At 38.0% G+C, this 13,383-nt stretch overlaps 1 protein-coding gene and 1 pseudogene across 6 annotated transcripts in view; one reads left to right on the forward strand and one right to left on the reverse strand.

The window, feature by feature from the left end:
* The window catches only part of Jmjd1c (jumonji domain containing 1C), a 168,136-nt gene that overhangs the window by 18,030 nt on the left and 136,723 nt on the right, over positions 1–13,383 (reverse strand). For all 6 annotated transcript variants that reach the window (XM_052163908.1, XM_052163909.1, XM_052163906.1 and 3 more), the window contains 7 exons: positions 10,219–10,420; positions 8,055–8,269; positions 6,796–6,948; positions 1,968–2,057; positions 1,215–1,342; positions 696–906; positions 93–307 (listed from right to left, as the gene is read on the reverse strand). In XM_052163908.1, the coding sequence (XP_052019868.1) occupies positions 93–307; positions 696–906; positions 1,215–1,342; positions 1,968–2,057; positions 6,796–6,948; positions 8,055–8,269; positions 10,219–10,420 (1,214 nt within the window). The remainder of the gene's footprint in view (positions 1–92; positions 308–695; positions 907–1,214; positions 1,343–1,967; positions 2,058–6,795; positions 6,949–8,054; positions 8,270–10,218; positions 10,421–13,383) is intronic.
* LOC127670324 (uncharacterized) lies at positions 4,241–4,341 on the forward strand (annotated as a pseudogene).

Genomic DNA, 13,383 nt, shown 5'->3' on the forward strand with positions numbered 1-13,383 from the left:
AGAGGTTGGAGGTGCAGGCAGGTAAATATTAGGGCACTTGGACAGCAAGTAAAAAGCAAATCTAACACACAGGCTTGAGCTGGCACACTCACTGAGGCTCCCATTGAATACACTGGAGCAAAGGCAATGCCCGCATCTGTAGAGCCCACTCGAAGCTTGCCGGCTGTTGTGGTCAGCAAATCACGTAGGGTTGAACCTTGTTCGCTGTTCTGGGATGCTGGAGGTGATGTGCTGCCATTTGGAGAATCAGAGGCATCTTGGTCTCCATCTTCTTTAATTTCCTTTTCAAGAGTAAATTCTTTGTTTTCTAAAATAAAATTTAACAAAAATTGTGCATGCATTTAATACTGAAGTACAGAAACAATAGATTCCTTGCATTTTATTTAATAACTTTCTCAGAACCTCAGACATGTTAGCTCTCTCTGTTGTGAAGAAAAATGGTCAAATGCTATCAGAAACTAGGGTTAATTTATAATATAGCATTCTGACAATTTTGCAAACGTCAATCATAAATGAGTATGTAACTAATTTTGATACCAATCTTTGGAGGGCTGGTTCTTAATAAAAGAGGATGAATACGTTATTGATCCTAAGCTATCACTGAAATAAGCAGAAAGCAAAGTAAGTCACAGGCCATGTGTAGTCAGGACACTGGCGGTGAAGCCCTTCAGCACAAACAGAGTGGACAAAGTCACCTTGTTTTTCCTCTCTGGATTTTTGCTCAGCAAGATCGGCCAGCCAGTGCAGCGGTGACTGGGACTCTGGAGGGGTCAACCTGCTGTCTGTGCTTGCACTGCCAGGGCTGCTGCCGCCATTAGTGTGGGATTTCTGAGGGGTGTTCTGCTGCTGAGACTCAGGCAGGCTCACAGAGGGTTTATGACTGTGATGGAGAACATTCTGTAGAGCCTATAAAGTAAGACACTTGAACAGTTAACACTATTCCTCAATTATTCAGAGTTAAAAGCAGTCATAAGAAATTTATGCAGTAATATAGAAACACAAACCCAAGAGTAGAGCTTTTTCCCCCCTTTTGAGACAGACACACAGTATATCTCAGGCTAGCCTAGAAACTGAATTCACAGCAATCCTGCCCCAGCTTCCTAGATGCTGTGATTAAAAGCATATCTACCATGTCTGGGTATTACCTGAGTTTCAAACACCTAAAGCTAAGTCATGTAACAGTTGTGTTGTATGTGAACAGACTTTCTACTTACTTGAGACACACCATTCATTGTAGGAACATTTCCACCTTGTAAGTTCTGTTTGTTCGTACAGTGACAATGGGATTTAATACCATATTTCTCCCTAAGAATGTGCATGGCATCAAGAAGGTCTGTCAACACTGTAAAACAGAAGAGTTAGTAGAGGTTAGCATCAGCGGTTAGGAGCACACCCCCGTGCTCTGTTTCAGAGCCTGTGAGCAGGCAGAGCATTTGGAGCTATCAGATCTCTCACCAGGGATCACTCAGTGCTGTCAGACATCTAAGCATCACAGAACCACCAACCAAATCTATATTCATTTCCTTACTGTTCAATTATTAAGATATCAGAATACTTAAAACCTTTTTGTAGGGAGCATCAGTATGACCAAAACTTTATCATTATCCAATTTCTCTGTCACAGTTTCTGTGCAGTTTTCTTCACTAAGTCTGGGAAGAAAGATTTTTTTCCCTGTAATCTTTATTAAATTTAAGTGGTCCTATAATTTTGAAAAAGACAATTCAAGATTAGTTAAACCATATTTTCCCATTTTATTGCATACTTGTTTATTTGTTTGGGGAGGCAGGGGTGGGGAGGACACATGAATACAAGCTATGTTACTTAACCAAGGTTGTCCTCAAACACCGCAAGCACAAAATCATTACATCCAGCTATGCAACTGTAAGCATTCTCATTCTCTCTCTCTCTCCCTCCCTCCCTCCCTCCCTCCCAGAGCACCCAGGACTCTAACAAAAAAGCATTCTCACCAGAGCCAGGGATAATCTGAGTTGGCATCAGATGCTTATGATCATGAGGCTGTCCTTTCACACACTTCATCCAAGCATACAATTCTTTATCTGTAAGACAATATATTTTATTTTAAGTTCATATCTTTTAATTATAAAAGTAATGGTTGTATAGTTACATAAAATTTAAAATATACTTTTCGATTTTATTTTGTTCTGTTAAAATGTCAGAAAAAAAATCTAACACCCAGCAAATCTTGATAAAAGCATTGATTGAGGCGGCAAAAAGGGTGGAGGGGTTTGATAACACTTTCTAAAACAACTATTGTCTGCTATTGCTTTTGTAGGGGTCACTTCTTCCTTTTACTGCCTCCAGACTGTAGTTAGTCTTTAGCTCTTGGCTACTGTCTTTGTAGAACAGGCTGTACATGCCATTAGACTTCTTACACTGATACAAGCTTAAGGCACCACTGACTTCTAATATTGCTCAATGAATGCTGACATGTATCTAGCATGTTCAAGGTCATGGGTTGGTTCAAGGCCATAATTGTTAACATGCAAGGAAAACGCACAGTTAAGACGATGAAGACAGGACATAATATAGGGCCAATATTAATTGTTGTTGTTGATCTCAAACAAGGCTCCTCCATGCAGTTGTACTGAGGCACAGCATGGGTACTCCATGTATCTCAGGGAACATTATGAACTTACTGACACAGGCAGCCACTTACAATGTGGCTCTAAAACAAAACAACAAAACAATAAAAATGTAAACAGCACAAGCAGTTCAGCATAAATTCTAGAATTATTTCATGAAAAACCTAATTGAAAGTAATTTTCAGTAAATAAACTTCAAATGCTACCTTAACAGTCTTTCTTTCACAAACCTGAAAAGGAACCTGTAAATGTTGCTTATGCTGCAGTCACGGAAGCTGACAAGCACTATGTAACATATGTACACAGCTATTCTCTGTGAGTTTTATAAAGCAGTGAACGGAAGAGTCAAAGGACATAAACGAAGGCGCGTGTCAAGAGACCGGAGAGACTGATCCAGTCTGACACAAGCTGTACATACAGCTCCCAAACAGTGGAGCATGGAAGCCAGTGACAGTGCTGTCTGCATTTCTATAAAAATTATGCCATATTTAAAAAGGGTGAGGAAACTTTCATGCAGGACAAGGCTGTAGGGTGGGGGACAAACTACAGCAAAATAAAATCTATTTCCAAAATCTGACAAAGGAAAACAAAAGGCCTATCAAAATGCATTTTAATAGTATTAGAAAGATTCTATACATCAAACAGGACTCCTATGTGTCCTACCACTTAGCTGCAACTACAGATCATAGGAAGTAACTTAAAAGCCAAGATGAATTCTTTAACATGGTTACGTCATATATTCATATTTACTTTATATTCCAGGAAAAAAATAGCTGTAGATTTTCTGAAACACTTTTATATACTCAGGTCTTACTGGTAGTAAACGTGTAAGAAAAGGGTTGAGAGAGTGGGGTGACTTTAATAATGGAAGAGGCAGGATGCTAAGACAGGGCTCTTCTCCTAATGAGCAAGCCAAGGACACCTGGCCCTAGCTTTACTCATGACTGGATCCACTACTGTAGCCACTCCCTCTGTAAACAAACTATCTATCTATCTATCTATCTATCTATCTATCTATCTATCTATCTATCTATCTATCTATCTATCCATCCATCCATCCATCCATCCATCCATCCATCCATCCATCCAGATCAACAGGGTCTTGCTCTACATCCCTGGATGAACTTGGACCCAAGCCAAACCTCCTGCTTCTTTTTCCAGAACATTTACTACCACACCTGCACAATCTATTTTTTTTCCAGTAGAGGAGACTGAACTGCAAGCTTTGTACATGTTAGGCAAGTGTTCTACCACTAACCTTACATACTAAGCTTCTGACTAGCCTTCAACACTTTTGATGCATTTAGTAACTTCCTTTTAAAACTGAATCAACTATATTTATTAACAAGTAAAATACTAATACCATTTTATGTGAAAAAATATATACAAAAGTTTTCATTATCTGTATTATAATAATATTTTTTCTTCAGTCTTTAAGATCTGTGGTATTTTAGCTGGATATAGTGGCACACCAGCATATGGAAGGCAGAGATATGCAGATCCCTGAGTTTGCAGAGTAAGTTCCAGCACACACAGGGCTACACATAGAAACCCTGTTTAAGAAAAAAAAACAAAACAAAACAAAACAAAAATAAAATTCAAAACCAAAAGCCAAGAAAGAAGACAGATAGATGACAGTGCTCTCTTCGCCATCACATAGAGTGGAACAAGACAGGCAAGATTACCATTGCCCCTGCACAAGGATGACATGAGAATTTGTGAAGTGTTCCCTTCAGATTCTGAGATCCTCAACTTCAAATGGGAAAACAAAACCCAGGTAGCTAAAACAATCCTGCACAATAAAAGTATTTTGGGGAGTATCACCATCCCTGATTTCAAACTGTACTACAAAGCAATAGTGATAAAAACTGCATTGGCATAGGAACAAACAGGTTGATCAATGAATTTGATAAAAAGTTGATAAAATGAACTCAAAGAAATCAGTACCTCTCCAAATACAGATGATAAATCAGCTCAGAAAGAACCTAGGGAAACAACATCCTCTACAGAGCCACAAATAATATAAAATATCTTGATAAAAGTCTAACTAAGCAAGTGAAAGATTTGTATGACAAGAAGTTCAAAAAAAAAAATCAAAGACTTCAGAAGATAGAAAGATCTCCAATGCTCCTTAATCAGTAAGATTAACATAGTAAAAATGGCCATCTTACCAAAAACAATCTACAGAATCAACACAATTCCCATACAATTTCCAACACATTTTTTTTTTTTTTGCAGACCCTGAAAGATCAATTCTCAACTTATGGAAAAACAAAAAACCTAGGATAGCCAAAGCATTCCTGAAAAATAATAGAATGTTTGGATAAATCACTACCCTTGACCTCAAGTTGTACTACAGAAAAATGGTGATAAAAACCACATGGTTTTGGTACAGAAACAGACAAGTTGATCAATGGAATAGAATAAAAAATCAGAAATACTATGTACACTAAATCTAACAGAAGAAAAGTGGGGAATAATTGGACAGGACACATCTTCCTGAACAGAATACCAATGGTTTAAGTTCTAAGATTAATAACTGCTAAATGGGACCTCATGAAACTGAAAAGCTTCTGGAAGATAAAGGACACTATCCATAGGATAAAACAGAAGCCTACAGATTGGGAAAGGATCTTCAACAACGCTACATCTGACAGAGGAATAATATCCAAAATATGTAAAGACTCAAGAAATTAGACACCAACAAATCAAATAACCCAATTTTAAAAAAAAAAAAAAAATGGGTACAGAGGTAAATAGAGAATTCTTAACAGAGGAATCAAAAGTAGTCAAGAAACCAAAGAATGGATACATAAAGAGTGATCCATTTACACAATGGACTACTACTCGGCTATTAGAAAAAAGGACATCATGAATTTTACAAGTAAATAGATGGAACTAAAATTATCATCGGAGTAAGGTAATCTAGACCCAAAAGGACATGCATTATATGTATTCACTGGTAAGTGGAAATTAGCTATAAGTACAGGATACCCAGGCTATAATCCAGAAACACAAAGAAGCTATAATAGGAAGGAAGGCTCAAGCAAAAACACTTGAATCTCACTTAGAAGAGGGAATAAAATCAACATAGGAGGCAGGAGGGAGGGCACTGGTGGAGGCTATGAGAAGGGGAATGGGAGGTGTGTGGTGGTCAGGGTGGTGGTATGGTCAGGATCAATATATATATATATATGTATGTATGTATATGTATATTACATATATTATATATACAGATATAGATATATAGATAGATATAGATCTGTCTGTCTATCTATCTATCTATCTATCTATCTATCTATCTATCTATCTATCTATCTATCTAGAGAGAGATCGTTGGGAGAAACAGGAGAGATGGACAGGAGAATGATGGGAAATCAAAGGCTGGTGGGGATGGGCATCCCTAGGACTTGCCAGAGGTCTGGGGGTGGGGGAGGCTCCCAGGAGTGTATGTGGGTAATGTTAGCTAAGACTATGAGGAACATAGAACCTATAGCCAGGCAGGACCCCCAGTAGTGCTAAGGACACCAACCTACTCATACAACATGCAACACAAAATTCGTCCTATCTGAAAGAAACTACAAAGCCTTGTCAGTCTCGGTGGTAGAGGATGTGTCTATTCCTGAAAAGACATGATAAGCCAGGATGGGGTCTTTCACAACAGAAAGGGAAAGGGGGGGGCAAGGAGGATGGGGTTGTGGGTGGGGCAGGTATGAAGGCAGTCATTGATCGGGATGTAAAGTGAGTAAATAAATGGAAAACAAAACCCAAACCAAACCAAACAAAATAACAAAAAGACATATGTGATAATAGTAGTAATGGCAGTATATTCTTAAAATTTTGTTTAAACATTATAGACTGATATGTAGAAATATTCAAGTATGACATAACATGAATGACTGTTGAATTGAAAGATTCTAGAAAGATACCAGGGACTGTAAACTGGAGTCGGAAAGTACTAAGCCTTAGCTAAATTTGAATTTGGTGACTGAAGAAATTCTGCCTCAGAGTGGATCCACTGCGGGCTGGGCTTTGCTGGGTGGATGGGGTTAAACATGAAGATGAAACCTCATTCCAAATGTAGACACTAATAAAGTGAGCTGACTGCTGCTGTTTTCCCACGGCTCACAGTAAGGACGGGCACAAGCAACACAGAGTATCCCCACTGAATCTCATTAGCCTATGTGCCCACCTCTAGAACTCTTCCTCTCCTTGGCCTTGTAACAGTCCAAGCAAGCCACAAATCCACACTTGCGGCAGACCCAGTGGACATTGAACAGTGTGGCCTCGCATGCATCACACATCTCCCGGACACCTCGGACTGCCCTTTTCCAGGCAATTTTGGCTGAAAAGGGAAGAAAGCAGAACATGTTCTGATTGGCGCACTTTTGGCTGAAATACAGCAGAAATAAGTGACAATCAACAAAGAATGACCACACTGTCTTAATGTAAAAAAGGAACCCATTCTTATTTATCTATGACATAGCCTCTCAATATGCAACTGTCATATTACCAGCCGAGCCACAAGCTAACTGTCCTCCTGCCGCCACTCCCTATTTGTGGGGATTATACTCCCAAAGTAGATAATGAGCGCATCTCTTTATAAGAATTACAAAGAGGGGGCTGGAGAGATAGCTCAGCAGTCAAGACAGCTACAGTGTACTCATACATGTAAAATAAATAAATCTTTAAAAAAAAGTTTAAAATGAAATAGGAATCACAAAGAATCCTAAGTAAACATTAAAATGGCTGGCTTGTATTCAAAGTAGGGTTTCCACCATGTATAAACTACAGCGTAATTAGTGGGGTCTACAGCCTCCCCACAGGCTAGCAAGCAGTCACAGCCATCACTTTTCAGTTATGCTAAAAAATATTTCTAATTATTACCACATATACATTGACAAATCAGCCACTAATTTTAGGGAAGAAAAGGTAAAGAAAGAAGCTAACTAACACCAAGGGCATCTGACACATCAGTACTTACTGAGGCAAAACGCTTTACATTTAAGTTAACAGAATGAATGAAGTTACTTCGTAAACAAATACACAAAGTAGTTAACTTTTCTGTTTTATAGACCTGATAATTGAACACATTATCTGCAATAAGTCAGTTAAACAAAATGTAGAAGATTTAAATATAAAAAACAGGTGATGTATGTATGTATGTATGTATGTACGTACGTATATAATGTGTATACACTATAATTTTCATGCAAAGACATTTCATCACACTAGTTTATATTATAGACTTATGAAAATATTGTAAATTTCATAAATCGTCCATTCAGTTTCAAAATGGAACATCGGAACCTCAATTTCATTTAAGAGGTGGCATTATCACAGCTAAAATATCAATAAAATTAGGTAAGATGAGGGACTTACAGATTAAACAATATAGAGAGAATTCTTAGAATGAAATTTTTAAAGTGCACGTTATAGTAACTTCCTTACCATCCTTTTTTACCCAGGACAAAGCTGTTTTTTCAGATGTTACTAACTGGCAGAACTTATCACCTATTATATCCAAGATATACTTAGAGGTTTCAACATCTATTTCATCATCTTCATAATTTTCATGGGTCCATAAACTCATGGCTTCATCATCATATTGATCAGGAGAAGAGAAACCATCTATTCTGACTACTCCATTCTTACTAAAGGACAATCTGAAACATTAAAACATAAAATATTAGAAACCAAGATGAGAATTAATTTTTATGCTCCCACATTATAAATATGTTGTAATTATAAACCATAAAAGAGGATAGTTTCTCACACATGCTCAAGTTGTTGATCGATTTCAACGTCTCAGGCATTATCTAGTGACAATGATAAGTAGCACTGGTTTTAGGTTATTTCAAGAACCAAGGGTTGGGTATCTAAAGCTCACAGGCACATCAATTGGCCAGCATGCACAAGCCTCTACTTCCAACCCTCAACAGGGCATCCTCAATTATGCATTTTAAGTAACTACCGTCAGCGGTTACCTACTGGGAACACTCTGCATGTATAAGAGAAAGGAGACAGAATCTGCCCAATGTTGTCAAAGCAATATTGTCCATTTTTTTGCTTCCCTTTACCCCACCCACCAAAAGCTACCACTGTAACTTAGGTTAGCTTTGAACTAGCAACATTTCTCCTGGGTAATTATCCTGAGTTCTGGAATTAGAAGCATGTAACACCAGGCTTAAAGTTATTGTAAGACTAGTCTTCCTTAATCTAAAATTGATCAAGTTAAAAACACCTTTAATCACCTCAGGATTTCTAGTTTCATAATCGTAGCCATCTTTGTATTTTTAATGAGGTGTTTAGTTTTTGAGACAGTCTCACAGCCTTAGGCTAGCTTCAAAATTGCTATATAGCAATGCCATGAAGGTGACAATAACCTTGAACTTCATTTTTTTTGGGGGGGGGGGGGTTGGTTTGATTTGGTTTTTCGAGACAGGGTTTCTCTGTGTAGCCCTGGCTGTCCTGGAACTCACTCTGTACACCAGGCTGGCCTCGAACTCAGAAATCCACCTCTGCCTCCCAAGTGCTGGGATTAAAGGCGTGTGCCACCACTGCCGGCAACCTTGAACTTCTACTTCCCCTTGTTCTGCTTCTCTTTGAAAACGAATATATTCAGCCTTCTGAGAAGCAACAATTTGAATCACCTTCATCCAGTACGGTTGTCTTCATCAGAATATTCTTTGCCTCATCCTGTCAGAACTACTGCTTTGCTTCCTTTGGAATTTCTTTTACACATGGATGAGAACCACTTCTGTAAACCTCAGCTCTTTCCCAAGGTGGCCTGCCTGGCCTTTCTTTGGTGACTGCTGGCTATAGACTCTGAAGTAAAAAACAATGTATGGCTTTGGGTTTTTTGTTTTCCCTTTTTGGAGATGGAGTCTGCTTCCACTGGCACACTGTTGAATGACGGCAAGGGTGTGTGCACTCTGCCCCACCCCACCCCCCACCTTCCCACCCCCCCTCCCCCGTCTCTTGAACCTTCACTGAGTAGCCACACATGTTCACATGGAACAGCTATCATCCTATGAAAGGTCATAGACTTCACAGAGGCACCAGACGGGATTCAAGAACAGAAATGGGGCCTAGTAGACTTACAACTAGTTTCACTGTGGTGTTACCTGCTCTTTATATAAAGGTTTTACACGTGGAGAACTTAACAATATCTATGTTAAATAGATTGATATCTAGATAATTTTTGTATTTTACTATAAAGTTTGTGAACTATGATATTAGCTACAATGTTTACATACAACCATTCCATGTTTAATAGTTAAATCTGTCTATCTCGATTCACAGACAACATTTTTTACTTAAGGAAACTGTTTTGGCAAGAAAATTTCAAAGAAAAAAATTTTAAGAAATAAAATGCTAACACTTTCTGATCAAGGAAGAATGAAGAAAGATTGGGGAACATGAGTAATTCAGTCCTAACATGAAAAGGCTGTGTGTGTGTTGGCCACTGTCACAGCCCAGCATGAGTTAATATTATTTAGACTATATCAGAATAAAGACACACTCCTCCATCAGGAAAGGGTCTTCTCAGAATACTAGTACAAGCTCCAGTATTAAATAACTAGACCCTGCCACTTCTTGTATTCCGACTTACCTCCTAAAGTAGTAAAATCTACAGAACACCGGCGAGTGGGCCGCCTCTTCTCCCTTCTTACTGCGGACGAGCCTGCACTCCCGGCACTTCTGTAAGTTGGGCCCTATCTCACAGCAGGAGTCGTCCTGCAGAAATGACTCTCCAGTCTGCTTCAGCTTCTTGACTCTTCGCCAGTCTTTCAACACCGAACGAGGAATGCCAGCTGCAAAATTAGAAGGAGCATAGTGACAGGTTTGTATCTTACAGAAAGGGTTAGTCTTTGAGGTGACATGTTTGCTGATGAGACTAAACTCCAGGTAAAGGATGGACAACTGCTAAGTCTCCAACATCCTTTGTTTACCTGCTCATCCACGCTAATCAGACAGCAACGGAAAAGCAGTAAATCCTTCGGGGAAATGAAAACTTTAAAATGCATCTTTATAAGGGTATAATATCAAACATAAGAATCATTCACATTATACACACACTTAGCTGAAAATAAACTTGTTGCTAGGTATGGAGGCATGTGCCTTTAATCCTAGCGGAGGAGTAAGCATGTTGGAGGTTAGCCTAGGATATCTAGTAAAACTGTCTCAAAAACCACTACCACCGAAAACAATCTTTCTCTTATGACAAGAACCTAGTATACATCAATGTATTGATGGGAACAGTATCTTTTACAAAACTGAAAGGGTTCCGATGAAAGAGAGAAAGGCCTGCAATATTAAATGGGGTGTTTTGTTTGAAAATGATTGAAAAGCAAAATCAGATCAATTAACTGCTCCCCATTATGAGCATCTGTAAAGCAAGTGTTCTGAGGGCAATCGTTAATCTCTGCAAACACAGAGAGATACCTTCTCCAGTGTGTAAGGAAAAACAATCTCTCAAATGGACTGTGCTCTAAGATTTCTAGGCAAAAAAAAAAAAAAACTTTTACTACACTCAGTCCTGCTGTTTCATAGCACAAGAGTCAATACAGATGACTGAACTTCCACCTATAAATATCTAAAAGGTATTCATTTAAGAACAAGCTCTGTAGCCAACAGATGCATTTGTTTACCCTATCCTTACCATCCTATCCATCACAGAGATTGGATGTACAAACCACTATTTGTAACTCAAGAATAAATATTTCCTATCCTTTTTAAATTGTATCAAAACACTAGATTTCCCACTAATACCTACTTATTGACAGTGTAAATAGTATTCTCTCTCTCTCTCTCTCTCTCTCTCACACACACACACACACACACACACACACACACACACACACACACACACACACAATTCTCCAATAGGTAGTAATGTTTAGCGCTGGATTAAAACATAAAATTCTTTTTAAGAGTGCTGCCTGAGCTGGGCAGTGGTGGCATACGCCTTTAATCCCAGCACTTTAATCCCCAGGCAGAGGAAGGGGAATTTCTGGATTCAAGGCAAGCCTGGTCTACACAGTGGGTTCCAGGACAGCAAGGGCTACACATAGAAACCATGTCTGGAAAAAAACCAAAACCAAAACCAACAACAAAAAGATTGCTGCCTGTTTCTTTATTCTTTACAATTGTTTCCTCCTTTTCAGTCTTTATCTTGGGCTAGAGGCCACCCAGTCAGCACATATGCTCATGCACACAGCCCAGGCCACCTTCGGCTTAATGACTGGTATAAAGATGTTTCTAAGGGAAAGAGATGGCATTCCAGTCAATACTATTGACTGCTCTCCCAGAAGACCAAGGTTCAATCCTCGGTGCCCACAACTTCAATTCCAGCCCCTGGGGATCCAATGCTTTGTCTGAACTCCAGGGGCACCAGACATACGCATAGTGCACACATAACTTCTACACATAAAATAGTAATAAAAAGGCATTTCTTTTCCAATGCATAAGAGATCTTTCCTACGGACTTTATTAAAGGGTGTTAGAATAAACAAGGCATATCATACCACTGATAAAACATTTGGCACACTTTCTCAAGCATTTACTTCTAAATTGATTACACTAGAGAAAACAAAATGCAATCCTGTTTCTATTTCTTTTAAACTGGGAATTAACTTTAACCAATATACTTTTAATTCTATATGATGGGAACAGTTTAGAATGTGAAACTTCATAACATTGATTGTAATAATTTAAACAGTACTATGAATTTTTCAAAAAGAGATACTTGAAACCAATTCTTAATTATGTAATAATAAAATAGGCACATCTGAGGGTTTTGCGTTAAAGAAGTGAATGAATTACAAGGGTAATTTATTGAAGGTTTTTAATACTATTAATTCTTCTATACTAAGCAATATTTGATAATACTAAATTTCTTTTAGTAATCTAATAATAGTATCTGCTTTAAATAAGGCATCATCCTTTAATTTGAAATGTCTAATTTATTGATAATTTATCTATAGGTCTGAGAATAAAACACTGCTAACATAAATTACCTAACAATGCTTCTTTTATGCAGTTAGAACCTTTAAGCCCTAGGGTTTTGGTTAAGAAATTCAAAACCAGCTGGGCAGTGGTGGCGCACGCCTGTAATCCCAGCACTCTGGAAGGCAGAGGCAGGCGGATTTCTGAGTTCTAGGCCAGCCTGGTCTACAGAGTGAGTTCCAGGACAGCCAGGGCTACACAGAGAAACCCTGTCTCAACAAAACCAAATCCAAAAAAACCAAAAAAAGAAAAAAAAAAAAGAAAAAAAAAATAAATTCAAAACCAGCTGCCCTAGTGATGAGAACTCGGGAGGAGAAAATTCAAGCCACATAAAAACATACTGACCCTTGATTTCTTGTGTGCCAGCACCATATATGTGCTTTGGGATACAGAAATTAATTAGACTATAGCGGAGTTACTAGTGCATACATCAACAAGTATATTGTAAATATTCTAAAATTTGATCACAATTTCAGCTCATAAAGTAAATTTTTGTAAAAATTATTTAGGAAAGGCAGCCAATCTCTAATTAAAACAAAAGATAGAAGATATGCTAAATGACTAAATAAAGCAAACTCTATTGTAGCTTACTACAAAATGTACTAAAAATATTCTTATGTATATATAAATTAATATATAGAATATAAATTAATTATAAACTTATTTTAATTATAATCAGTTAATTATAGTTAAGTTATAATTAAATTTATACATGTATGACATGCCAACCGAAATCATTCTTAAAGCTGACCATGACAAATGACAACTT

Source organism: Apodemus sylvaticus, chromosome 19, assembly GCF_947179515.1.
Source record: "Apodemus sylvaticus chromosome 19, mApoSyl1.1, whole genome shotgun sequence".
Lineage (NCBI taxonomy): Eukaryota > Metazoa > Chordata > Mammalia > Rodentia > Muridae > Apodemus > Apodemus sylvaticus.